The sequence below is a fragment of the Ursus americanus genome, chromosome 22 (assembly GCF_024610735.1).
Source record: "Ursus americanus isolate L20-20 chromosome 22, mUrsAme1.1.p, whole genome shotgun sequence".
In the NCBI taxonomy this organism is placed as follows: Eukaryota; Metazoa; Chordata; class Mammalia; order Carnivora; family Ursidae; genus Ursus; species Ursus americanus.
Window position 1 is genome coordinate 52,991,480 of NC_142148.1, and position 25,098 is coordinate 53,016,577.

Sequence of the window (25,098 nt, forward strand, 5' to 3'; positions counted from 1 at the left end):
GGGGAGGGGAAAGGGAACCCGTGGGGGGAGGCTGCTAAGGGTCCTAGGCTGCTCCACGTGAGCCCATGGGGTGGGCTAGGAGGCTGGAGCGTTTTCAGTGGAGGGTCCCTGTGGACACCAGCGAGCAGGGACTCATCCCAACCCTCCCCCTCATGACACAGGGTGTCGTGCCTTTCCTTGGCACTTTCCTCACCGAGCTGGTGATGTTAGATACCGCCATGGAGGACTATCTGGAGGTGGGTGAGCCTGAGGATTGTGGGGGAGGGACCAGAATCCGGAGGTTTGGGAGCAGAACGCCCCTGTACTGAGCCCTGAGCTCTCAGGACTCGGCAAACCTCCCCTCATGACAGCCTCACGGCTACCCTGTGAGCCTGGGGGCTGTTGCCCATCTCAGGGATGAGCGAGGTGAGGCTGCAGTTAGGCCACGGCTCCCGGTGCCGAAGACTGGTGAAGCAGCAGAGCTTCCTGAAGGCAAAGCTGCGTGAGGTCTGTCTGAGTGGACCTCAGCCTCCCCCGGTGAGTTTGCCCGTGGGGGGAGAATGAAGTCAGGACCCTCCACGTCAGCAAGCACCTCAGTAGCCGCAGCAGCCCCTTCCTGCCTGAGGCTTCGGCCTCCCCTAATGTCTTCCGAGAGGGTGGTGCTGCAGGGTCCCGACCTGTAGCCAGTCCATCTGCCCCATGTCCTCCTTTCTCTGGACCCCAGAGCCTGGCCTAGATCCCAGGCCCACTATCTGTGTATGCACGGCCCCCTCATGGGTCCTGGCCATGGTGCAGCATGAGAAGGGATGGGAATCAAGTGCTCCTAAGAACCAGGGGCCTCATTCTGATGGACTTTGTCTGCATTCCAGGGGAATGAGATCAACCACCAAAAAAGAAATAAGGTGAGCATATGTGGCGCTTCCCGCAGGGAAGGGTAGGGAGTGGGCCTCAGAGATGTCCCTGGGAAGAACATTGCTTGGCTCCATCCCCTCCACCTCACATTTCCTGGGATCCCTTGAGAAGAAAGCAGTGCAAGTCTCATCCCGTTAGGAGATGGGGACAGAGCATGGCATCCAGGAGAACTTCCCGGAGGAGGGGCTACTGATATTCACCTCTGAGAACAGGTGGAGACCAGATGAATCTGCAAGCAGGAGGGTGGCCATGTGTGCCAGGACCTGGGATAGGTCCCCAGTCCCGCTCCTCAACCGTCACCAGGCCCTGCAGCTCCCCCCCCACTCCAGGTCCCTATGCATCCTGTGCTTCTCTGTCTGCTCAGGAATACCAAGTCATGACGGACATCATGCTGCTCCAGGTGGCTGCCGAGAATTACACCCTAGAGCCCGAGGATCCTTTTTGGGCCTGGTTCCAGGCTATGGAGCCGCTCAGCGAGGCTGAGAGGTGAGGCCCATCAGGAGCTGAGTCGGTGAGGTTCGGGGTGGACTCTTTCTGCTGGCCACTCCTGGGATCCTCCTTCCCTGGGCAGCCTCAGGCCTTGTTGCCGGGGCGCCAGACTCCAGCTGTGGGCAAACACTGGCAGGGACTCTTGAATGGAAGCTCCTGGGCAACTCACAGGTGTCCCTCTGTCCTTAGCTACACCCTGTCCTGCCAGCTGGAGCCCCGGTCCTAGCTGGTCAGCAGCACTCAAGAAGGAGAAGAACTGGCCGCAGTCAACCTCAGGGCTGAGCAAGTGTCCAGTGGCCCTGCAGGGATTCCTCAGCAGCTGCATCCTTGCGCCCATTTTCTCCACACCCCTTCCCCCCATCTATTTCCTTATGTAGGGGGCACCATTTAGTTGTTTTAAATAGTACCGTGATAGATTTGCATGTTAGGAGATTAAAGCCCTTGTTTTGTTTTAGAGCCCATGTGTGTGGTTTGGGTCTTTTACTTCCTGCAGTAATGGAAAACTTGCACAGACTCTCATATTCGTTCCTGACCTAGGAAATCTTCCAGAGTCATCAGCTACTGTATGTGGGAGGAAGGAGAAGTGGCAACCCTTCTCCCTAGCCACTGGAGGGCACCCCAAAATCCCCCTTACTCAGAGCACGGGTCCATTTCAGTCAATGAATTTGGGCAAACAGCAGAGACAGCCCCTCAGAACTCCTGAGATTTAGAGGTTGCAGGGACTTTCCCAGGAATAGCAACAACCACTGAAAGTGGGAGTCTTTAAGACTTCTCTGCCCCAGACCTCCTTCCTGCCCCAGGTCTGGGGTTGCCTTTCTCCACTCTAAGGCCAGGAAGACTGTGTCCTGCTTCTTCCATTGAGATGCTTTTTTAGTTTTGTGTTTGGTTTTGGAACTTGTCGTATTGTAGTTCAATCTCTGGAACTGCATCAGCACCTAGTGGGGAAAAACACGGAAGGAGATCAAATCCTGCATGTGAAGGGGACAAAGCCAGAGGAAGATAGTTTGCAGATGGACTCAGGGCAGGCAGGACTTTCCAGCCTCAGTCTCCCCGTTGGCCGTTTACCAAGTTTGGAATCTTTCTGGGATTCTTGTCAATGATCTCTGGATTCCCTTTCCTGCTTGTTTTGTGTGTTGGGAGAAGATGGGAGGGGTACCTTAAAGGGCACACCTGAGCCTGATTCCATGAACATCTATGCTGACGTAGGAGCCAAGATTTCCAGCCTTCGTGCATCTCCTTATGCGGTTCTTCTGAAGCAGCAGTTCCCTCCAGGCCCCAGGCTCTGGGTCAGATGCACAATAGCTACTGTTCCCTGGCTGGCATCTGATGGATCAGGGATGGGTTCTCTCTTGCCAGGATAATGGGAATTTTTTTTTTAATTTTTTTATTATGTTATGTTATTCCCCATACAGTACATCATTAGTTTTTGATGTAGTGTTCCATGATTCATTGTTTGCCTATAACACCCAGTGCTCCATGCAATACGTGCCCTCCTTAATACCCAGCACCGGCCTAGCCCAATCCCCAACCCCCTCCCCTCTGAAACCCTCAGTTTGTTTCCCAGAGTCCATAGGGGAAGACTTTTTTAAACAAACCCAATTTGATGAGTTTTGACACATGTATATACCCATGATAATGAACATAGTCATCATTCTCAAAAAATTCCCTGATGCCCTTACAATCCTTCCCTCCCCCAACCATCCCGTCACCAGGTAATCACTGGTCTACTTTCTGTCTGTCTGTGTTTGTTGGTTTATTTTTATGCAAGGGTGCTCTTTATTTTTTTATTTAAATCCAATTAATTAACATATAATGTATTATTTGTTTCAGAGGTAGAGGCCAGTGATTCATCAGTCTCATATAATACACAGTGCTCATTACATCACGTGCCCTCCTTAATGCCCAGCACCCGGTTACCCCATCCCCCACCACCTCCCCTCCAGCAACCCTCAGTTTGTTTCCTATGATTAAGAGCCTCTTATGGCCTGTCTCCCTCTCTCTCATCTTGTTGTATTTTTCCTCTCTTCCCCATGATCCTCTGTTTTGTTTCTTTAATTCCACGTATGCATGAGATCATATGATAATTGTCTTCCTCTGATTAATATATTTTGCTTAGCGTAATCCCTCCAGTTCCATCTACATCATTGCAAATGGCAAGATTTCATTGTTTTGATGGCTGAGTAGTATTCCATTATACATACCACGTATATACATTCCATTCCATATATACCACATCTTCTTTATCCATTCATCTGTCAATGGACATCTGGGCTCTTTCCATAGTTTGGCTGGTGTGGACATTGCTGCTATAAACATTGGGATGCAGGTGCCCCTTCGGGTCACTATATTTGTATCTTTGGGATAAATACCTAGTAGTGCAATTGCTGGGTCATAGGGAAGTTCTGTTTTTAACTTTTTGAGGAACCTCCAAATTCTTCTCCAGAATTAGGTACCAGTTTCCACTCCCGCCAACAGGGCAAGAGGGTTCCCCTTTCTCCTCATCCTTGTCAACATCTGTCATTTCCTGACTTGTTAATGAGGTGGTATCTCATTATGATTTTGATTTGTATTTCCCAAGTGATATTTAACATTTTTCATGTGTCTGTTGTCCATTTGTATGTTTTCTTTGGAGAATGTCTATCCGCGTCTTCTGCCCGTTTCTTGCTTGGATTATTTATTCTTTGGGTGTTGAATTTGATAAGTTCTTTATAGATTTTGGATATTAGCCCTTTATCTGATTAAGACATTTGCAAATCTCTTCTCCCACTCCGTCGGTTGTCTCTTGGTTTTGTCGACTGTTTCCTTTGCTGTGCAAAAGCTTTTCATCTTGATGAAGTCCCAATAGTTCATTTTTGCCCTTGTTTCCCTTGCTTTCTGTCACTTTAGGTTAATGTTGCATCCCCTGGAATTTTATATACACGGAAACAGGATGGACAGTATGTCCAGTATGGTTTGTTTTACTCACCCTAATACTTTTCAGATTCACCTTTGTTGTGTGCACCAATAGTTTGTTACTTTCCATTGTTGAGGAATATTCCATTATATGGATATACTAAAATTTGTTTATCCATTCACCGGTTGATGAAAATTTCAGTTTTGTCCAGTTTGCTTTTCTACATTAAGCTGCTATGAGCATTCATGTTCACATCTTTGTATGGACATACGCTTTCATTTCTCTGGGAATGGAATACCTAGATCGAATGGGAAACACATAACTTTTTAAAAAACTGCCAAATTATTTTCCCAAGTGGTTTTACACTTCTATCAGCAGACAGGGCACGGGATGGGGCCACTTTGCCATCACAAGCGGGAAACTGTGAGACTGGACCCTAGAGCTTCAGGTGGGGAAGCAGCCTCGAGAGATGGGCCTTAGCCAGCCTGACCCGAAGTTCGATGAGTGAGTGAGTCTAGTCCTTTTTTTTTTTTAAGCTTTTATTTGTTTATTTGAGAGAGAAAGAGATAGAATGGGGAGAGGAAAGTGGAAGCTGGGAGAGAAAAAACAAAGCTGAGAAGATGGGAGAAGTGGGAAATCTCCAAGGGCAGTCTGCTCACCTTGCAGACACCGGAAAGCGGGCAGCCTTCTGTGCTGAGCACGACACAAAATCTGCAGAGAGAACACTGCTTTCGTGGATTTAATACTGATAATGACTTTTGTCCAGCCCACGATAGAAACAGGTCCAGGGGAGCCCCTGCAACTGCATTGTCTTTGCTAAACCAGGATGCACTGCCTGTTCACCCTGGAGAGAAGGTGAGGGAGCCTCCTCTGGACTCGGAACTGGTCCTCCCCTCCCCCGCCCTGCCTTGGGAGGCTGAGGAGCTCAGTAACTGAGAGCACAACTTTGGAGCCACACGAGCTGGGTATGAATCCTTTCTCTGCCATTTACTTGCTGGGTAGACTTGAGCTGGGTAGTCATCACCTTCTGGCCTCAGTTTACCCATCTGGAAAATGCATTTAATAGCACTTATCTGATGAGTTGTGACAATGAAATGAGAGAACCAATGGTTTGGGGCAGAATTTCCCAGAAAATGTACATCTTTTCTTCTCTAGAGGCTGGTGCAGGTATGTGGGTGCTCTGGATGGAGGCTAACTTGAGCCCTAGCTGCAAGTTTTCCAGGCCAAACGGGCATTTCCGGTTAGGAAGATAGGAGGTTGTCCCCGTCCGGGACCTGCTGAGTGCTGTACAGGGAAAGGGTTTCCCCTCTGTGTGTTGGGGGGGGGGGCGGGTTGTGAGTAATGGGAAGTGGGTGTGTGGCCCAGACCTGAGAGCAGTATCCCTGGAGAGCCCCACGGGTGAGGTCCTGGGGTCACTGCTATAGGCGGCTTAGCCCCTAGGGCTGAGCCTCTGGACAGGGCCTGGAAGAGGTCCAGCTAGTGTGCCCTGTATCCCAGGGACCTGGAACGCCATGGCGGGGCAAGGAGTGGGGAGATCTGTGTGAGCAGGTGAGCAGGAGTGGCTGGGGCACTCCTAGCTCCAGCTGAGGATGAAACCACACCTGGGGCAAATCGTTCACATGTCCCCTCAAAAGAGCTGCATCCACTGCAGGCACTACTGGGGGGCATGACCCTTCCCCCCACCCAGAGGAGTTAATAGTCCCACATTCCAACATCCCTACATTAAATTCCTGTGGGAAGTGAAATTTCAAACATATTGTAAAACGTCCATCAGCAGCCTAGTTCTGAAAGTCCAGAATGTTCCCTCCTGGGCAAGGTGCACATGGTGGTTGTGGCCCATCTTGCTTTTACGCTGGCCAGAGTTGAAGGAGGGAATCTGGCTTCTGGTCCCTCAAATTGTCCCTCCTTTGTTATGCTTCCCCTTTGAGCATCTTCCCTAGGGGTGCCCCCTGGCCCCTTCCCTTCTGCTCTTGCAGCCTCCCCCCTCCCCATTTCACTGATGAGGAAGTTTAGACTCAGAGAGGTAGAGCAGTCCCCTTAGGGCCACTGGGCTGTCACGTGGGGGAGCTGGGGGTTGAACCAGATTGGTCGGACTCCTCTCTCTGTTCTTCTGCAGGGTGTCCCTCTTCCCTGACAGTCTCCTGGTTCTGACCACCTGAGGGCCAGCATCCCCGGAGGGCAGGTGGCACACCCATACCTCCCAGTGGCCCATCTTACTGGATCTTCGAGTGCCCCGGGCACCAGTTTCCTGGATCCCACTTTTTCTCATTCCAGTTTCTCTGTGTGGATCTGCAGGCTGGTCAGCGCCTTGATGTGGGCAATAATGTGGGCTTCGGTGTGTCCTTGGTGACACCAGCTTCTTACCGCCCACCCTCTTTACTGTGCACCCACCCCCAGTCTTAAAGTGTGCTTCTGTTTCCACTATGAGCAAGTCCCTCCTAGGGACAAGCCCTCATCAGACTAGGGAGGTGGGAGGGTGCTTTTCAAGGAGGAAGTGATCCCAGGATGCAGCTGCTTTGCCAATACACAGGAAGCCCTTCCTGAATGCTTCCCACAAAAGGTCAGAGCTCAGCCTGTGTGGCGCAGTGCAGGAAGGGGAGAAGCCGCATGGTCTTGTGTGTTTTGTTTTTTTATGTGGGGTCTGAGCATAGCAGAGGCTGCACAGGGAGAGGGAGGAGTGCATGCTTTGCAGTGGGACAGACTGCAGCTTTGAGCTCCAGCCCTGCCACCTGTTCCATCGCTTGCATTTTTCCTTTGTCTCGGTTTTCACAACAATAGAATGAAGATGATGTTAACATGCCCGTGCTGCAGGGCTGCTATGAGGTTTGGAGACTGTGGACACAGCATCTGACCCACAGAGCTGAGGAAAATCAGCTTTTATTAACACTGCACTCTGGGCGGTCCTTTGAATGATCGCCCCTCCATGATCAAGATGAACAGTAACCTGTACAGGAATGCTATTGCTAACCCATGATACTTATGGAGGGTATATTGTGCCAAGCACTCTGCCGAGTGTTTGACAGGAACAGTTCATTTTCTCCCCACAACAACCTAAGGTTATGGAGCTTCTCTGTAACCTCTATTAACAGATGAGCAAGGACGTTATGCCACCTGCTCAGTGTCTGACCCTGGGGAACAGTTGAACTGGAGCCTGGGTCTGCTTCACTGTCCATGGACTCCTGAACCTGAGCTCTTGGGCACCACAAAGTATGCTCAGGGGATGAGGAGGGTCTCGGCTGCACAACCTGCTGCTCATCTCCTCCGTCTAACTTTCGTCCTCTTTGTATCTGTTTGCATCACTTTTTGTCTTGCCCTTTCCTGATTTTCTGCTTTTATTAGGCAGAGGATTAATCAAAGCCGGCCTCCAGAACATCAGTTTTGAATGCATCATGATAAGGTTGAGGTAATCAAATGTACCAGTTATCCATGGCTGTGTCACCACGCTAACATCTAGGGCTTAAAACCACAAGTATTTGATTTGCTCGTGATTCTCTGGTTGGCTGGTTGGGGCTGAGTGCATCTCCACAGTTGTGCTGGTCTGCCTGGGTCTCTGGTGGCCGCAGCTGGCTGACTACTTGGCTAGGGCTGGGTGGTCAAGCACAGCCTCATCCACGTGTCTGGCAGGTGGCAGCTTGTCAGCCAAGGAGGATCTGCGCTCTTCTACGCGGCCTCCTCACCAGACCTGCTTGGACTTGTTTAGAATCAGGTGACAAGAAAGCCAGACCATCTCCTGCAGCTTCGGCTCAAAAGTCACACCACATCCCCTGTGACACATTTTCCTGGTCAAAGCAAGTTACAAGAGCCATCCGCATTCAAGGGGTGAATGACTGGATTCAATCTCCTGTGGGGAGCAGCGTCAACAAGTTGGTGGCCATTTTTAGTCTACCAAAGCGCCCCCACCGCCCTGCAAAGATCTCCTCACAATAATCCCCTTTGTCCCTCCACTCCCTTCCCTGACTCCCACTCCCTTCTTATACTTTAAATAACAGTTTCTTACTTCCCATCACCCAAAGCTGTACTCAGTTACTCCACAATATCTCATTATGTGCCAGGGACCCAGAAGTGAACAAAGTCCCCGCTTGAATGAATCTAACGTTCTGGGAGAGGGACACACAACCAAGAAATAAACAAGTACACAGTGTAGGGCTGTGGAGGACAACAGCTGCTTTGCAGAACAACAGAGCAGAGTCAGGGGGTGGGGGGGTGGGGGTTCCTATTATACACAGAGTGGTCAGTTGGCATCTGATGAGGTGACACATAAGCCTCAAAGACATGAGGGAGTGACACACTCCAGAGGGAGGAGAGTTCCAGGTGGAGCAAACTCTGGGGACCAAGGCCCTGGGGCTCACATTCAGAGACACACTTCCTTGCAAACTTGGATGGAGTTAAAAAAATTCTACAAATAACCGTAACACATTTCATTAAAGAACAACAAAAACATATATAGTAAAACTCTTGCTACGCAAAATTGTTTTATTTTACCTGCTTCTGTTACAACTAGAGTCAAATGATAGCTTCTGAGGACAGAACGGTGGGTTACCTTTTTGGGCTTCAGGAGTTCACCTTTGAAAAGGAGTGTGGCCCTAACCTGCCTCCTGGCTTGTGGTGAGGATCAAAGTGACACCATAAAGATGAAAGTTGCCCTGCCTCTGGTTTCATTTCCTACCGCAAGGTTGTCTTTTTTTTTTTTAAAGAACACAAATCAGATATTACTTCCTGCTTGAAACCCTCCCCAGGCTCCCTGCGGCCTAAAGAACAAAGGCCAGGCTCCTAAGGATGCCTGAAGAAGCCCCTGGACGAGTGCATTTTTGCCCCTTCCACTCGTGTCCTGGGTCTGCTCAGCTGCCCTAGGCCTGGTGACTCCCAGATCCCCGGGGTCCTCCTCTTCTGTCTCCAGCCCTGAGACCAGCGCGCAGGCCCCACATCTGTCTACCTCCAGCCGCCTCCCACAGCCTCTTTCAGGCCGTCTTCCAGGATTCAATCTAAGTACAGCCCAGCATTAGCTGTGATGCCACGGAACACACCCCTGAGCCTCACTCTCCTGTGTGCAGAGGGGCCCGGGACACCTAACTCCTCGGGGTGGGCAGGAAGCCTGGCGAAGACACGCGCGAGGACTCGGGCCAGGCCCCGGCCCACTGCGGGGCTCGACTGCGCGGGTTCCGGCCCTGGGGCTGGGCTGCAGGGCGGCGGGCTAGGGCGGCCCTGCGAAGGGGCCGCGTCCGGGCTGTGGGGGGCAGGGCAGCGGGTGGGAGGGCTTCCCCGAGGTCGGTCCAGCCCCGCCGGCCCAGAGTGCCGCCGGTGGGAGCCCCGGGACCTCAGCTCGGCGGGCCGCCCCTCCCGGCCTCCGCCGAGGCTTCCCTGGACCCGGCCACCACATGCGCGCTGAGTCCCTTGCCGTCCTGAATTCCGGGCGCGACTGTCCGGCGCGGTCTCGGGAGCGGAGCCCCGTGGCGTGCAGGGCATGCGCGGGCCGCGGGGCGCATGCCCGGTCCTCCCAGCGGGGGGGCAAAGATCGGTGCGGGGACTCGGCCCGGCGCGCGCCTTGGCGGTGAAGCCCGGCTCAGCCGGTCGCCGCGCACGCGCGGCCCGCGCCGACGGACGCAGCACGGCCCCGAGGGTGCAAGCCCGCTGCCACCGCTGCCGCCGCCGGGCCGGGACCGCTGTGCGCCTGCGGCGTGAGGCGTGGGAGGGAGCGCCGCCCGTCGGTTCGCGGCGCCGCCTCGCAGTGGTCTGCCCTCGCCTCCCGGCGCCCCGCGCGGTCCGAGTGAGTGCGGGGCTGGGGAGGGGGCCGGGACGCGGGCGGGCGGGCCGGCTCCTGGAGCTGGGGGTTGGCAGGGCCTAGCGGGGCCAAGGAGCCGGTCCTCAGGGCGGATGTGGCGGAGACGGGCTCCTCCCGCGCGGGGCTCGGGAGGCCGAGGATGTGGGGAGGCCGGAGAAGTGGGGAGGACGAGGGAGGGGCCCGGGGAGGACGGCGCTGTGGGGAGGATCGGGGCGCGGGCCGGTCGGGAGATGTGGGGCGGACTGGGGGTCTCCGGGAGGACGGCGATGTGGGGAGGCCGGCGGGGGGACAAGAGAGGCCAGGGAAGGGGGACGAGGGGGCGGGTTCTGGGAGAACGGGGATGGGTGGAGGACGGACTTGTGGGGAGGTCGGCGGGCTCCGGCAGGCCAGGGGACAAGGGGAGGCCGAGGGCTCGGGTAAACGGGGAGGTTTGGGGGACATGAGAAGGCCTGGGGGGGTTCGTGAAAGATGGGGAGGTTGGTGGATTCGGGGGGTCTCGGTGAGACGGAGGGGCTCGAGGCCGGAGCGTACAGGGAGGTTGGGGGCTTGGGGAGGCCAGCTGGCCTTCTTGGGAGCCAGTGGATTGCCTCAAAAACAAAAGGGGGGAGAGAGGAAGGAGGAGGAGGAGGGAATTCCATAGACGGGGCGTCTTCCAGTAGGATGGTCCACAGCATTACTGAACGAACAACAGAAGCTTAACCAGAGAAACACAAGATCTGGACCGGGACACTGGCTGATGGGGTCTGCCAAGCCCTTCCCCTGTGCTGGCGGGTGGGGGTGGTCCCCACACAGAGCCCGGCCCAGGAGGACATGCCCACTTTAGAGCCAAGGAGGCTGAGGCTCAGTAAGGGCTGGCACCTCACTCAAGGCCACAAAACTAGAAAGCAGCCACGGCCAGGCCGGTTAGCAGGCTCCATCAGTGCCGACACCCACACTCTCCTCGCTGGAGCCCCGGGAATTTAAGGGGACTGGCACGTGACACGGGGTCCCAGCGCCCAGAACCCCCCAGCCTCGAAAAGACCCGGAGGACTGCAGGAGGATGGTGCAGACCCGCGACAGCACCCCGCGTGCGTGGAGCCCAGAGCACGAGCCCCAGGGACAGGAGTGCCCACCCTCTCCCTGTGGCCAGGGCACGTGGCCCTCCCTGCAGGGCCCTTTGGAAGCCCCTCTCCGCCAGTCCCCGCAGGGGTCACAAGGATCTGACATTCTACAGCAAATGGCCAAGGCCTAACCTTGCTGACTTCTTCAAAGTAGTGGAGGTGGCAGCCCATGAGGAAGGACGTCGGTGCCATGACGAAGTCTAGCATCTGGCGCGACAAGACGGGCACGAACGTGTGCTGCCACTGCAGGGGGTGCAGGTAGGCCAGGAAGCACTCGGCGACCAGCGGTAGCAGCGCCCAGCTGGAGGAGAAGAACACCATCCGCTGCTCCATGAGGAGGCACGTTAGGATCTGGGGGAGATCAACGACACCGTGTACACACCTCTGACCACGCGCCATGCACTGAACATGCGTGTGAATGCACCACCAAAACCACGTGGAGCCTAGGTCTCACCCGGTTTCCCTGCTGTTTGCCAAAACGAAAGCCCCTTTAACCCCCAAAAGCACTGCTTGTAAATGGTGTGCACAGTCCTGAATGTCTGCTTGAAGCCAAAAAGCAACTATTCCCAGTGCGTTGTGGAACATTCGGAACATTCTGGAATGTTCTGGAACACACGTGCCCTGGAATCACCCTCCAGACGATGACAGCTTAGATGCCCCACCAAGCCAACCAGCACGGACGCCCCAGGTCCGGAGGGACGCTTACCTGCCGCACTTTCTCGGGCCTGAAGCACAGCAAAGGCAGGTGAAGGTCCAAGTCGATGACCGGGCTCTCAGGGTCCACGCGGGAGGGAAACACGATCTGTAGTGGCTTCATGTTAAATATCTGTGACGACCAAGTTCCGTAATTAGCTCAGAGAGCCGCTCCCAGCAGAGGCCGAAATGCACTGAGACTCTCCGTTCTGGCACCGAGGGTGTCTGACCTAGGATACGTGTTTGAAGACTCACGCTATCCCCGTATATGTCACAGAACCAAACAGTCCAGAGACACAGAATTGCTGAGCAAGGCTCAGACGTGAATCAAGTGCTGAATGTCTTTTTCGGCCAAACTTCCCTAAACTCTTTACTTCATTAGCAGACTGCCCATCGGCAAAGATAAACTGACACCTGGACATCTGTCCCGATCAGCACAGGTTCTAAGTCAAACACGATCGGGTTAATCTCAGAACACTTACTGCATATTACAAATTCTCTTAGTATTTTCAACGTAATTGTCAAAGCTCTTTAAAGACATGCACTTTAAGAAATCGCTGAGAAAGACTTTATTTTTCTCAATGATGGTATCTCAAAATTACACTTTGATTCAAATTCAGTATCTGCAGAATGCCCCTTCTGTGTAAAAGGACGCGGTAGACGGAGGGGGACGGTAGGGGCCCCTCCACCGAGAAGCCTTCCAGCTCATTGGCAAGTTCGTTCCTGACCGTGGGTGTCAGCCTTTTGGGGGGCACCCAGGAGTGTCCCTGGAGCCCTGGGGACCAGCAGAACAGAGTGACCCAAGTGTGAGGAGCACCGGGCCACAAGCACAGAGAAGATTGGAATCTGAGCACAGAGAAGCTCCCGCCAGGAAAAATGTGGAAGGAGGACACACGGAGAGATGCGGAGCACTGGCTGGAGAACAAATGTTCGCGTTCCACACGTGCTCACACCTGCATCACCACGGCTCTGCGTGAACGCTCGTGCAAAGAACCTGAGGGCAGGAGAAGCCTTCTTTCTGCAAGGGCCCCCCGACGGCACCGTCTTGTCACCCACTGGCCCACAGAAGCAAGACACATCAGAATCAAGGCGGACGCGCTGTGTGGACAGTAACATCCTTTTTATTTAAAACAAAACACGGTAGAGCAGAGTTACATGCTCCCAGCGGTGATGAACTATGAATCATTGTAAAGTTTATATGAAAAATTCCCCTCAATATTTCAAAAAATAAACGTATCGACCAGCTTCCCAACTACAGGTAGAAACTAATACAAACACCAGTCATTCTACCAGGGACGCTGTTGGGCCCCCGGGATGCCAGCGACCTCACGTGCGTGAGATCCACACCCTCTGAGCTGGGCTCTGCTGTCCACCCCACCTCTCAGGTGAAGAGACTGAGGAGGGAGAGAGATTTCGGGGAAACACTTTCCAAAGTTCAGCTTTGACTGTAGCCCCACGCAGACAATAGGATCCACGCACAAAGCAACACAGGAAGTGAGTCTGGTAGAGTGAGACGGAAAAGGCGCATTTCGCGTGCACACCCAGCGACTTGGCCATGCTCTGAAAGCACGTAAAATCAGACCCGCTGGTGGGCAGAGAAGCGGCAGAGCGGGCCCAGGGACGCGGGTGTCTGCTGCTCTCGGGCCGGTGGTCCAGGCGCCGTCCGCGAAAGGGCACTGAGCCAGGCCTGGTGGAGGCTGGGCGCCACCGCCCCTGACGCAGACAGGAGATGCCCCACCCGGCGCCCACACGCTTGATTCACAGGAACCACAGCTCCTGACCACTAGCTACACAGCCTCTCCATCAATGTTTGCTTGTAGTGGGTTCTGGAATTCCATGCTGAATCGGCTCCGGGGTTAGAGAAGAATCTTGGCCTTGCGTTTTTCCAAAACAAGGAACAGCCACAGTGGTTCAACACTCCCAAAGATGGGTCAGGGCCACGTATCAATGAGGACCCCAGAGCTGGTGAGGCCGCACGAGGGGGATCACAGCGGCTAGTCTGAGCCAGACTCGGCTCATTCGGACAAATGCGCAAGAACCAAGACGCAGGCCCTGCTCTGTGAACAGGACAGGCTAACACCGAAACACGACCCATCCGTTCATTCATTCACTCGACAGCTGTGGGAGCAGCAGGCATGGTAACAGCGTCGCAAACACAGCTCTGAACGGGGCCTTTTCCTCATGCAGCTTGGAGGCCGATGGAGAAGATGGACATTGAACAAAACACACACGTGTGCGGGCCCTAACTGCAGACCATGCTGGGCTCTGCAGGAAGGGAGCAGGGCACAGAGAGACGGGTGGGAGGTCACACAGAGGCCATCCCGAAGAACCTGACTTCCAGGAACAGCATATGCAAGGGCCTGGGGGCAGCACCTGCGAGGGACTGAGGGAAATCCAGTGTGGCTGGACAACAGTCAGCAAGGGAGTGAGGACATGAGACAGAGCAGGACACTGATACAGGGGCTAGGGATGCAGGACTGCGGCAGCTACGCAGCGAGAAGCCATTGTGGGCTTTTACGCACAAGAGGAGAGTCCAATGGATAGATGTTAACAGTCCCTGCAGCCACTATGCAAAGGATGAACTGAATGAAGGGTCAAGAATGGACGTGACCAGACCAATGGCTCCCCAAGTCACACAGGTGGGACCCAGTGGCCCTGCGTGGGGTGGTGGCCGTGGCCAACTAGAGGCAAACGCCGGGAGCTGGCCGGTCAGGGATGAGCCATGGATGGAATGCAGGGGTGAAGAGAAGAGGCATCAAGAACGACCCCCAGGAAACTTTCTCACGGGGGTGGTAAAAGTCGGAGAACCAAATATGAATTCATCCAAGACTCCGAGGTACAGAAGATGGGTATGGGTGCGGTTCGTGCATTACTCATGCTCAAAGGCGGAACATAGTACATACGGTTAACCCTCAAACTGCCCTGAACTCGGCTTTGTTCACTGCTTAGCCGGTCCTCAGGAACACTTGTTGAGTGATTAGAGCAAGAACAGAAACTTTGATGACTTCACTGAACCATAAAAAAATACCAATTATCCACATGATAAAGATGAGAGCCTTGCACAAAACAAGAACCCAATAAACGTCCCTACAAAGGTTTCTGGGAGCGGAACCAAGGTCCTGGGGCAACTTGCTCTGTCTCTGGGCCTGGAATGCATCTGGCAGGGTTCCCTCCCCCATCCCACACACTGTAGTGTGATATTAAAAATATACATTTTAAGTTCATGATCACATGTCTCCTGCGAAATAAAATTAATTTTTCAACTGTGAATAATAATCAATACGTAGAGAACCGAGATCTCTATGTCTAAGCTTCCAGAAAGGACTGAGTGAAGCAGAGTCGACATCTATGACCTTCTTCCAGACACTAATCTGGCAGGTGCTTGTTTGAGAACGAGGAAATGCCCGGTGGTTGCGTCAGTCTGGAAGATGCCAGGCCAGACAGGTGTCATCACAGCTCAGCCGTCTTGGCCCATTACTCGGCAAAGGGGGAACGTGGGCTGCCTTTCTGCAACTGTCCTTAGCCCGAAACCCTCACGTGGTGAAAGAGCCAACAACATCTCAGGACGAGCGTGCCAGGGAACCCAGACCCACGGAAACGCTTGGCCACTTATTCAACAACACGGTGGCACTGGGAAAAACCAAAAAATAGGAAGCCAGGTACTTTTCATTAATCACCCCGGACAGGAGAAAACATGAATCAGTTTAATACAATACCCAATATTCCAGACAAATAAACCAAATGAGCCGGTGTGTTAAGCACTAAGGGGGCCCATCACCAGCTCCACACCACGTATCACGGGCCGCCCGGCAAACGCATCTCTAGAAACAGCGTAATTAGATGATTCTGTAAGGAACCTGAGAAGCGTAATTTAAACACCCTGGAACGTAAGAAACAGTTTAAAACATTAAAACCATCGTCGACATAGGACTTTTACTATTCATAAAGAAAAGACAAAATTCCAGATTTAATGACCAAATGAAGCGGTCCAGGCGGCGGGCTAGGTGTCAAAGACAGTTTTGCAGCAAAATCTTTTATGTGATTGTCAACTTCAAAATCTTTACAGAGCTTTAGATGAGTCAATAAACTAAAATAAAAAAAAATCAAATCACAAAATAAGTATGAGTATCCAATTGTCATCTTAGCATTTCTTTTTTTATAATAATTTTTTATTATGTTAGTCACCATACAGTATATCCTTAGTTTTTGATGTAAAGTTCCATGATTCATTACTTGCGTGTAACACCCAGTGCTCCATGCAATACGTGCCCTCCTTACTACCCGTCACAATGGAATATTACTCAGCCATCAGAAAGAACGATTACACAACATTGCAGTGACATGAAGGGGACTGGAGGACATCTTAGCATTTCTAATCAGCGCTGACCTGTCTGCCAGTGCCGGCAGCCCCAGGGCCTTCCAGGCTGGGGGCGGGGGAGGTGGCGGGAGGACACTGACGACAACCCTAGGCCTCAGACAGCAAGGTGAGGCTGCCCAGGGTCAGGACCTGCCTGCACTGGGGCACAGGAGAGGTGGGGCGTGGGGGGGATGGGGGCTGGTCATGTTCTGTTTCTTGCTGTGGGTGCTGGTTACACAGCTGGAATTCATGCAATTTTCTGTCTGGGTCATACTTCAGCAGCGAGTAAACATCTCAAAGGAAAGTGCTTGGCCACGTTTGTTTCCCAAATGCATTCTGACTTTTGAAGTACGGTTGGCCCTTGAACAATGTGAGGGGTTAAAGGTGCTCTCCCCCACGCAGTTAAAAACCTGCATAGAACTTCTCAACCCCCCAAAAAACTTAATTGCTGATAGCCCGCTGCTGACCTAAAGTCTTACCGACGACACGAACGATCGATTAACAGGTATTCTGCATGTAATATGCATTATATCCTGTATTCTTAGAATAAAATACGCTAGAAAAGAGGAAATGTTTTTAAGAAAATCCTGAGGAAGAGAAAATACATATACAGGACTGTACTGTATTTGTTGAAAAAAATCCAGGTGTACGTGGACGCGCACAGTTCAAACCGCGTTGTTCAAGGCACAGCGGCAAGTGACTGAAACGCGTGACGGACCAGCAGGTGCCTGGGGGCAGGCGGCTGGGAAGCGACCACAGGGTGTAAGGGAACTTTGGGGCGTGGTGAAAATGTTCTTTGTCTTAATGGCAGTGGTGGTGACATGGTGTCTACATTAGGAAAAATTCAGCCAACTGCCCTGGAAACCCCACCTCTGTGCCCTGGGGCGGTCCCCGGCCTCACTCGCCACAGCAGGGCCACAGCAGGGCCCACGCGTGTCCCGTAAGCCAAGCGCTTACGCTGTTACTTTAAGTAACAAATCATAAGTCCGCCTGGGGTCAGTCAGGGCGCCTAGGTGGCGCAGTCGGTTAAGCAGCTGACTCTTGATTGGAGCTCAGGTCGCGATCTTAGGGTCATGAGATCAAGCCCATGTCAGGCTCTGCACTCAGCATGGAGCCTGCTTGGGATTCTCTCTCTCTCTCCCTCTGTCCCTCCTCCCTGCTCTCTCTCTCTCTAAAAATAATAAATGAATAAATCTTTAAAAATAATAATAGCTCTTCCTGAAGTTAGTGTCAGGAAATGGAGATAATTCAATATTCTTCCATATTTTAATTATTGTCAAAGAATAGTATCGAGTTAAAAAAAAAAAAAAACCAGACTCTCCATAATCTAATTCCCCAAATACAACTAAGCATTCTCTCCCAATTTCTGTCCACACAGAGGCCTAGTTTACACGCCACCATTATAGCAGAAAAACAGATTTTAAAAATCTATAAATCTGTATTTATAAACTGCCTTTTGCATTTCTGTCATCTGTTTTTCTGTTTTCTAGTTCGGGTCATTTAGCAACGACCATCAGGAGACAGAAAACTCGAGGAGCAGGGAAACTGAACACGTTTTTCGAGTTAAATGTTCCTTTGCATTAACGTCTAGCAGGATGGTATTTGTTGCCAGTCACACGTGAATGATCACGCGTACAAAGGCCGAGAAAGTGAAGCAGGTGCTGTCCTCCCCGCAGGCCCGAACCCGTTCCGTTCGAGAAAGGGTGGCATCACCACCCCCAATTCACAGAAGAGGAAACGAGATGGGTGCACAAGCCACCTACCCTCAGGTGCTGAAGATTACCAGTTAATTAACGAAAAGGGACCCTGTCCTAATTTATCATCCTATCACTGCCCACGCCCGGGCAGACATGCCCTACTGAGCACGCAGTCCCGGAGGGAGACCCGGCGAGCGCTCTGTTCTGTGTCGGGGGCAATAAAACACGGGCTAGATCCAAACTATGGGCAAACACCAGCCACATTTTGAAAACTAAAACATTAAGGTGCTGGAACTTGAGCTCCGAAGGTGGTGAGTTTGGTCAGGAAGGATTCCTGCTCGTCCCTCTGACCACAGTGTGAGAACCAAAATGATGGTCTTTCCAGAAGTCTGCGACTTGCCAGGGGTGGAGGGTGGGTATTACAGCATTAAGGCAAACCTCCGTTGGCCGCCTCTGTCGTTAACCAAACCACTGAGAATTCCAAGACTAGAACTTGGTGAGAACGAAAACCAGGCGGCCAGGGCGCGTGTGGCCGGGGGATGGACCGTGTCCACACGCCACAATCATCCCCCGACGACAGGCGGCAAGTGCGCCCGACGCGATTCTCTCTAGAGTTTTCAAAACTTCTCTACGTCCTCAGGCTTTCTACTCAATATCATCAGCATTAAGGCACTTCAAGATTCCACCCCAAGAAAAGATAATTCGTTAACTGTCATGAACTTAACAGGACTGACAGCAGCGGCAGCCTGATTTTCTCAGATAACAGGAGGAGAGCTATTTCTGATGGACATCTTTTTTAAAAAACCAAACAACATAAAATCCTCCATACTAATTTTACTTCCCACAGTTTGGTTTCATCTTCCCTTGTCTGGCAGACCTTCCCCACAGGCTACCGCCTCGGGAAGCCTCTGGGCCTTCACGGGAGCTCCCGTCACCAAACCAGAGCCCGCCCACCACCGCCAGCGCCAGGCGTGGCCTCGCAGACACGCGGGCACCGCACGGGCTCACCAGGACAGGCAGTCCTTGAGGGCGTTGTAGTAGGGGAGCTTGGAGACCACGCACACCGCGAACGGTCCGAAGCAGCCAGCCACGCCCGCGGTCGGCCAGGATGGCTCCCAGTGCGCCTTGCCGTTGTAGAAACACGACTCGTCCTGGAGAGAAAGCAACAGGCCCGTGTCACCCTCCGATCCAGCTGGTCCCAGCTTCTATCCTCAGCAGTGTGGGCCTCTGCAGACAGAAGCGAGAGGGCAGGGGCCCAGACAGCATCCTGCTCCCCCGCCACCCGGCTGGCGCCCCCTCCGGTGTCACCGCAAGTCCCAGTCAGCGTGGATGCCCCCCCTGTGTCACTGGGAGTCCCAGTCCTCGCAGATGCCCCCCTCCCCCAGTGTGTGATGTGCTGAGGTGGCAGAGACAATGACACGTCCCGACCCCAGATGGGAACACAGTGAGAACACAGTAAGACACAGAAGGGGCCATGGGCTCTGCTTACACAGGAAAAAAGCTCCAGCACTGGGCCATATGTGTGTGTGTCGGCGGGGGAGGGGGTGTTCTCAGCTGGAGAAAAGTACCGGCACCGAGATTCCAGAAGGCACAGACCACTGCAGAGCTTACGAGTGGCGCCTCACTGAGGGCCACAGTCTGGCCCCCGTGGAGGGTTGTTTGGGGTTTTTCAGTAGGGATGGCGGACCGTGATAACAGCTCCACCTGGGGATGGTGTGAACGCGAGGGTCTTGCAAGACAGGGGGAGAGCCCGGCAAGCAGTGGGCACGCCATTCGTCTACCCACCAACATTGAACCAAGGCCCTCAAGTCAGTGTGCTGGGCCCCCAGGCAAGTCCCCTCACCTCCCTGTGCGACTGCCTGCTCCCTCAGTGGTAAAACGGGGATGATGCTGAGAGTTCCCAGCCCCGTTCGCTGTGGATTAAATGAACGACTGTGCAGGAGGGTCGTCGGCACCGGGCTGAGCACACAGGCAGCTGGCATATGAGGACCACAGTGCCGTCTGCACTCCGGGCGGGGCTGCGCGTGCAGTCCACGGAAAGACAGGAGCGCAGGACAGGGCGTGGCTGGTCACTGGGCACGAGGGGAGGTGGGGAGGCCAGCATGTAGGGCCCAGAGTCACCCCGAAACCACGCAGGCACTGAGAGGATGGGCGAGGGGTCACGCACACCCCAGCAGCCAGGTGTAGTGGGGGAGTCACAGGCAAAGCAGAGGCTGTGACCTTTTTAAAATGTATTTAAGGATAAGAGAAATAACATGTACTTCTCATAGCGATCACTTCACAGACAGGCTCCCAAGCACCTTCCTGAATAATCCAGCCTCCCATCCTGTCTCTGCCGGAAGCGCTGGCCAGGGAGGGGCAGGAACTCGGCCCCCGGCTCGTCTCCCACCCCTACCTAACCCAGGCAAGCAGGCAGGCCGCCAACGCCGCAGGCCCAGCAGCCCGCACACACGGCCATGAGGGGTGGCCTCCCCGCGCTGCCCACTGCCCACCCTAGTCCAGGGGTACAGGGGACACCTAGTCCAGACACGGAGGTCGCGCACTCAGACATCAGCAGAATGCTGGACTCCCACAGGTTTCCGAGGCACATCCACAGGCGTGAAGGGACAGAGCCCATCGAGTTGAGCCTTATGCCGTGACACTTAGGGATAATTCTCCCAGCACACCTGGCCCAGCCTCTGATGGCAGAGTGGGGAGGAACAACCGGGCAGCCACCGCCCCCTCGGTGTGGGATTCCTGGACTTCCCCGGGGTAAAGCACTGCTGCTTCTGGAAACCCTCTGGACACAGGCCGTGGGTCACCCTGCCTCTTCAGGTGCACGGCGGCCCCTGCGACCTCCAGGGGCCGGCTGGCTCGCACTCGTGGCCCTGCCGGGCGGGGGAGGGCCAAGTCATGCTCTGGAGGCCCAAAGCCGTCACCCCCGCATACAAGAACACAAATGTCCCTCCACAGACATGTGGGAAACAAGCTGTGGCTCACATACACTGGGCGGTAGGACTCGGCCGTAAGACAGAGGCGCTGCTGCCCCAACGTGGATGAACTCTGACCCCATCCACTGACTGCACGAAGCCAGACACAGAAGCCACATGCAGCCTGAGTCCACTGACACCAGGTGTCCGAAGCAGGCAAACCCATGTGGGCAGAACGGGGGCCGGGGGCCGGGGGCGGGACTTCCGGGGTGATGAATGACTTTTGCAACCAGACGTGGCAGGGGCTGCCCGCCAGCGGGAGTGTACTTAGTGCCACTGACCCACACATGCTAAAATGATTACAATCGTGGTGATTGCGGGAAGCGTGTTTCAGCAAAAATAAACACCAGCAGATTTCACGGCAGTCACGTACGTGCAGGGGTCGGGAGTACTGGGCAACCACGGCATACTTCTGTTCCCACAGACATCGGTCAGCACCAGGAAGTGGACACAGTCCTCCTTCGGTTCGGAGGCCACGTACACGCCCCCTGCGGGTAGAGAAAGAAGAGTAAATCTCGGCACGGCCCCGTGGCATCCACCTCCGAGGCTGGGCTCTCCGTGAGCCCACTTTGCGGCCTATAGAACCTGTCCTCGCCCTGCCAGCTGTGGCACTTGGGGGGTCGGGCCGCCAGCCAGCCGTGGCCCCCTCCGTCCCTCCGTGGGTGCCCATTTCTCAGCCACCCTCTGTGCTCTGCAGAATTTAGCGAAGGAACATAAGAACAACCGCAGACAAACCCTCTGGGGTGTGCCTGGGGGAGGCGACCGTTTCTGAGCATGGCAGGTGCAGGAGTTGTCCCAGCTATCCCCGGGTTGTAATCCCTGAGACCGGGAGACAGCAGCCATTCCCGATGGAACCTCCCAGACGGGGAATGACAGACGGGAAGTCCCTAGTCTGAGTCTTCTACACCAGCAACTCAGCGTTTCTCAAAGACCAGTGGAAAACATGAGGGCCACCCACTGCCGGGAACAGGCCAGGTGGGGAAAGCATGTGAGCCCGGGCTACAGGCCCCGGGGTCCCCGGAAAAAAAGGGGCCAGGGAGCCCGGACGGAAGTGCACTCTGGGGGGAGATGCTGCAGGCTAACTGGACTCATCCTGACCCACCGGCCGGACCTCTGGAAGACGGGCCTGTCAATCAGAAGTGAAAATCCTTGGAAAGCACCTCTACCAACCGTGCTGGCGATCCCGACAGCCCTTCGTCTGGGATTCGCTCTCCAAAACACGGGGGCTGCACTATTGGGCTGCACGTCCTTCAGCTCCCAAACCCCCAAGATTAAGAGAACTGAGACCTGCAGTTTGGCCTCGGGGCTGCCAGGGGTAACCAGCCCCCCGTCTGTCACCCTTTCTTGACTTGGTTTCTAGAAAGCACCATGGGGGAGTTGGGAAAGCAGGGCGGGGGATACCTGGGAAGCAGAGCTGAGGCAGGCCAAGCAGGTCCACACCGTTGGGGACACTAATGTCTTCAGGAGGGAGGCCCTTCCAGGGCTCCGTTTTGGGCTTGTCCCTCTTCTTTCTGAAGGAGCGCCTTCTGGTCTTGCTCAGAGTCGCAGAGGGGGCGCCAGCCGTCTGACTGTCATCCTTACTGACGAAAGGAGGCACAAAAACCGACAGGACCTCCGGATCGAGAGAAGAGGGGCTGCTGACCCCCTGCTTCAGGGACACCTAAAGGGAGTAATACGAGTAAGCCAACAGCGCTCACCCTTGCTCCGCTGTGCGCCTTCTGTCCAAGCACCCACTGTCGCTCTGTTCCCCTTCGACCCGCCAGAGTGCCGGTTCTGCACCCACGTGTGTGTGTGGCCTCACCCACCAGTGGCCCAGGACAGGAAGGACGGCACAGAAGCTGCTTTTAGGGATCCATCAGGCCATGCGTTCAGGCAAGTCACCCACAGCACAGGGTCTGGCTCTCCGGCTGCCCCTGGGCACACAGCCCGGCAGTTGCCAGCCCAGGACTGACAGGCAGACCTCAGTTCACATCCAGCTCTGCTTGGACTGCAGCAGCGAACGCCGCATCCCTGAGCTTCCCTCAAGGGGGCAAGGTCGCAGGTCAAAGGCTCAACCCCAGCCCCCACACCAGAGGCCCCAGTGCCCTCCCAGGTTGGGGGGGGCCGCATACTGTCCAGCCCAGTACAGATGGGGTGCCGGCGTCATGCCCCATGCCAGTGGTCCTGTTGCCACTGACCTGGGGACACGGACCGAGGGGTGAGAAGAAGGACTGCCGGCCTCAGAGAGAAGAGACACACCCTTCCTCCAGCAACCAAACGGTCACCCCAGGTCTACACAACAGGGTCGTTCAGCCTGAGCACTTTCGAACTTTAACTTGGTACCTGATTTTTACAAAACCTTTTGTCTTTTCAGTCTTCCCCCAGATAATATGAAGAGCACGGGCTCTGCCTCCGACCTCCGTTCTGTCTAGCTACGATGCCTGAGACGGGCCACTCCGCAGAGGCAGTTGCCGGGCTGCTCCCCGAGCTCCCAGAAGAGGTCAACAGGCCGTGACAGAGAAACGGGCAGGTCAGCTCCAAGCTAGTGGAGAAACAGAAGTCAAGGGCAGGATTCGCTGGGTGGCAAGCATGTGGGAAGGTGGGAGGACGCCGGGGTGGGGTGGGCTGCGCGGAATCAAAGATCTCTGAGGGACTCAGAGAGGGCATCAGGAAGGACATCGTTGTCACCAGGAGAAATGGAATTGTCACCGGCAGGGAAGGGACAGCCAGCATCACCGTTTCAGTAAGAATCGTGGAGCCAAAGGGGAACTCTTACCCTTGAGAGGATTCATACAAGGAACTCCCATCAGTAAATACACTCTCTAAACTCAAAAAGCGTATTTTTATTCTGTATAATTTAAATTCAGGCAATAATTTCTTTATATTTGGGGAAAAAGTTTAGTACCAGTGGGAACAAAGACCAAACATGGGAAATCCATAGTACTGGATAATGTTTACATCTTTGTGTATCAGGCATGAAAGGAAACCACGTCTTGAGTTCTATAAAACCTTTCTAAAACTTCCCTTATCACCATCCAGCAGTTCGGACCTACTTAACTATGAAAGTATGCACGTCCGCTCCTTCCTCACGTCAAACATCACATCGGTGAGCACAGCGTGGAGCCGGCCCCTTGCCTGCAAACCCCCCTCTGCTCTTCCCCTCTGCCCTGACGCTCCTGGGTAGGGCCCCGGCAGACCCCTCCTTCCAGGCTGTGACCCCCCCAGGGCTGACTCCTTGCCCCTCCTCAAGTGCCCCGCCTGGCTGGCAGTCTCCACACTCACATGGTGTCCTCACCTAGGGACGGCGCCCAGAGTCCCACTGTCAGCTCAGACCTCTTGCCAGTCCCAGACCGCACCCAGCTGCCTCCAGACATACCTGGCGGGTCCCTTAAACTCACAGCTTCAAAAATTAAGCTCCTGCTGATTTCCCTAAAACCCAAGCTTCCGCCCATATGCTTGCCTGTGATAAAGACAGTGACCCTCGGGTCTTCGGAGCCACCAACCGCAGAAAGGTCTCTGAAAGCAGCCCCAGTGCCAGCCCAGCTGCGCACCTGCAGACCAAGCAGCCACCCACCCCGGGACTTAGAGCAGCTACAGACTCCACAAACTAATCCTTCAAGGGTTCTGCCATGAGAATGGCATCGCCTCCTCCCGCCCGGCCCAGGGCGCCCGACCCGCACTGTCCACTCTCACAAAGGGGGGGCACCTGGGTGGCTCAGTCGGTGAAGCGTCTGCTTTCGGCTCAGGTCATGATCTCAGGGTCCTGGGATGGAGCCCCAGGTCCGGCTCCCTGCTCAGCAGGGAGCCTGCTTCTCCCTCTCCCTCTGTGCCTCTCCCCTCCCCGCTGTGTTCACTCTCTCTCAAATAAATAAATAAATAAAAATCTTAAAAAACAGAACATATGTGACCTCATCACCTGCCCCAACGGGCAGTGGCTCCTGCCACTGGCACCAGCTTTTTACCCCTGCAGACCCTTCGATGGGTCCAAACCAGCCTCACACACCATCTCCGTCCCACCACGAGAATGAAAACGGAATCTGTTTCCATACATTACCGTTATTACCACGTATTCCATGTATGTGGCACACGTGTGCTACGTCACAGGGCAGGACGACGACCTGCATCGTACGCCTGAGCAGCAGGCCAGCCTGCTTCCAAAGCCAGGGTGCCCCCAAAGCCGTGCCCCGCTGAACCTCTCGGTCTCCAGACACAAGCGCCCATGGTCCAACGCTGTGCTTTTTCCCTGCTCTC

The 25,098-nt window shown here is 54.4% G+C and overlaps 1 protein-coding gene and 1 long non-coding RNA gene across 2 annotated transcripts; one reads left to right on the top strand and one right to left on the bottom strand.

Annotated features, from left to right (window-relative positions):
• The first annotated feature begins 9,779 nt into the window (after nucleotides 1-9,779).
• LOC148108180 (uncharacterized) lies at nucleotides 9,780-24,704 on the top strand. The gene is made up of 3 exons (XR_015721166.1): nucleotides 9,780-10,037; nucleotides 23,222-23,377; nucleotides 23,887-24,704. It is a non-coding gene; the product is annotated as an uncharacterized LOC148108180 (long non-coding RNA).
• LOC148108181 (MAP kinase-activating death domain protein-like) lies at nucleotides 11,012-23,333 on the bottom strand. Its single transcript, XM_087853930.1, has 6 exons — nucleotides 23,207-23,333; nucleotides 22,270-22,528; nucleotides 21,242-21,356; nucleotides 18,908-19,050; nucleotides 11,859-11,978; nucleotides 11,012-11,503 (listed from the first exon to the last, which is right to left on the bottom strand). Exons 3-6 carry the CDS (start codon nucleotides 21,294-21,296, stop codon nucleotides 11,012-11,014), a joined length of 810 nt encoding a protein of 269 aa, XP_087710056.1. The 5' UTR covers nucleotides 21,297-21,356; nucleotides 22,270-22,528; nucleotides 23,207-23,333.
• Nucleotides 24,705-25,098: the final 394 nt, after the last annotated feature.

Excerpts from the sequence above, each read along its gene's own strand:
- LOC148108181 (XM_087853930.1), bottom strand. The coding sequence starts at position 21,296 with ATGTCTGTGGGAACAGAAGTATGCCGTGGTTGCCCAGTACTCCCGACC. Across the intron at positions 19,051-21,241 it reads AGTACTCCCGACCCCTGCAC|GACGAGTCGTGTTTCTACAA; the intron begins GTACGTGACTGC and ends CTTTCTCTCCAG. Across the intron at positions 11,504-11,858 it reads GGCCCGAGAAAGTGCGGCAG|ATCCTAACGTGCCTCCTCAT; the intron begins GTAAGCGTCCCT and ends GATCTCCCCCAG.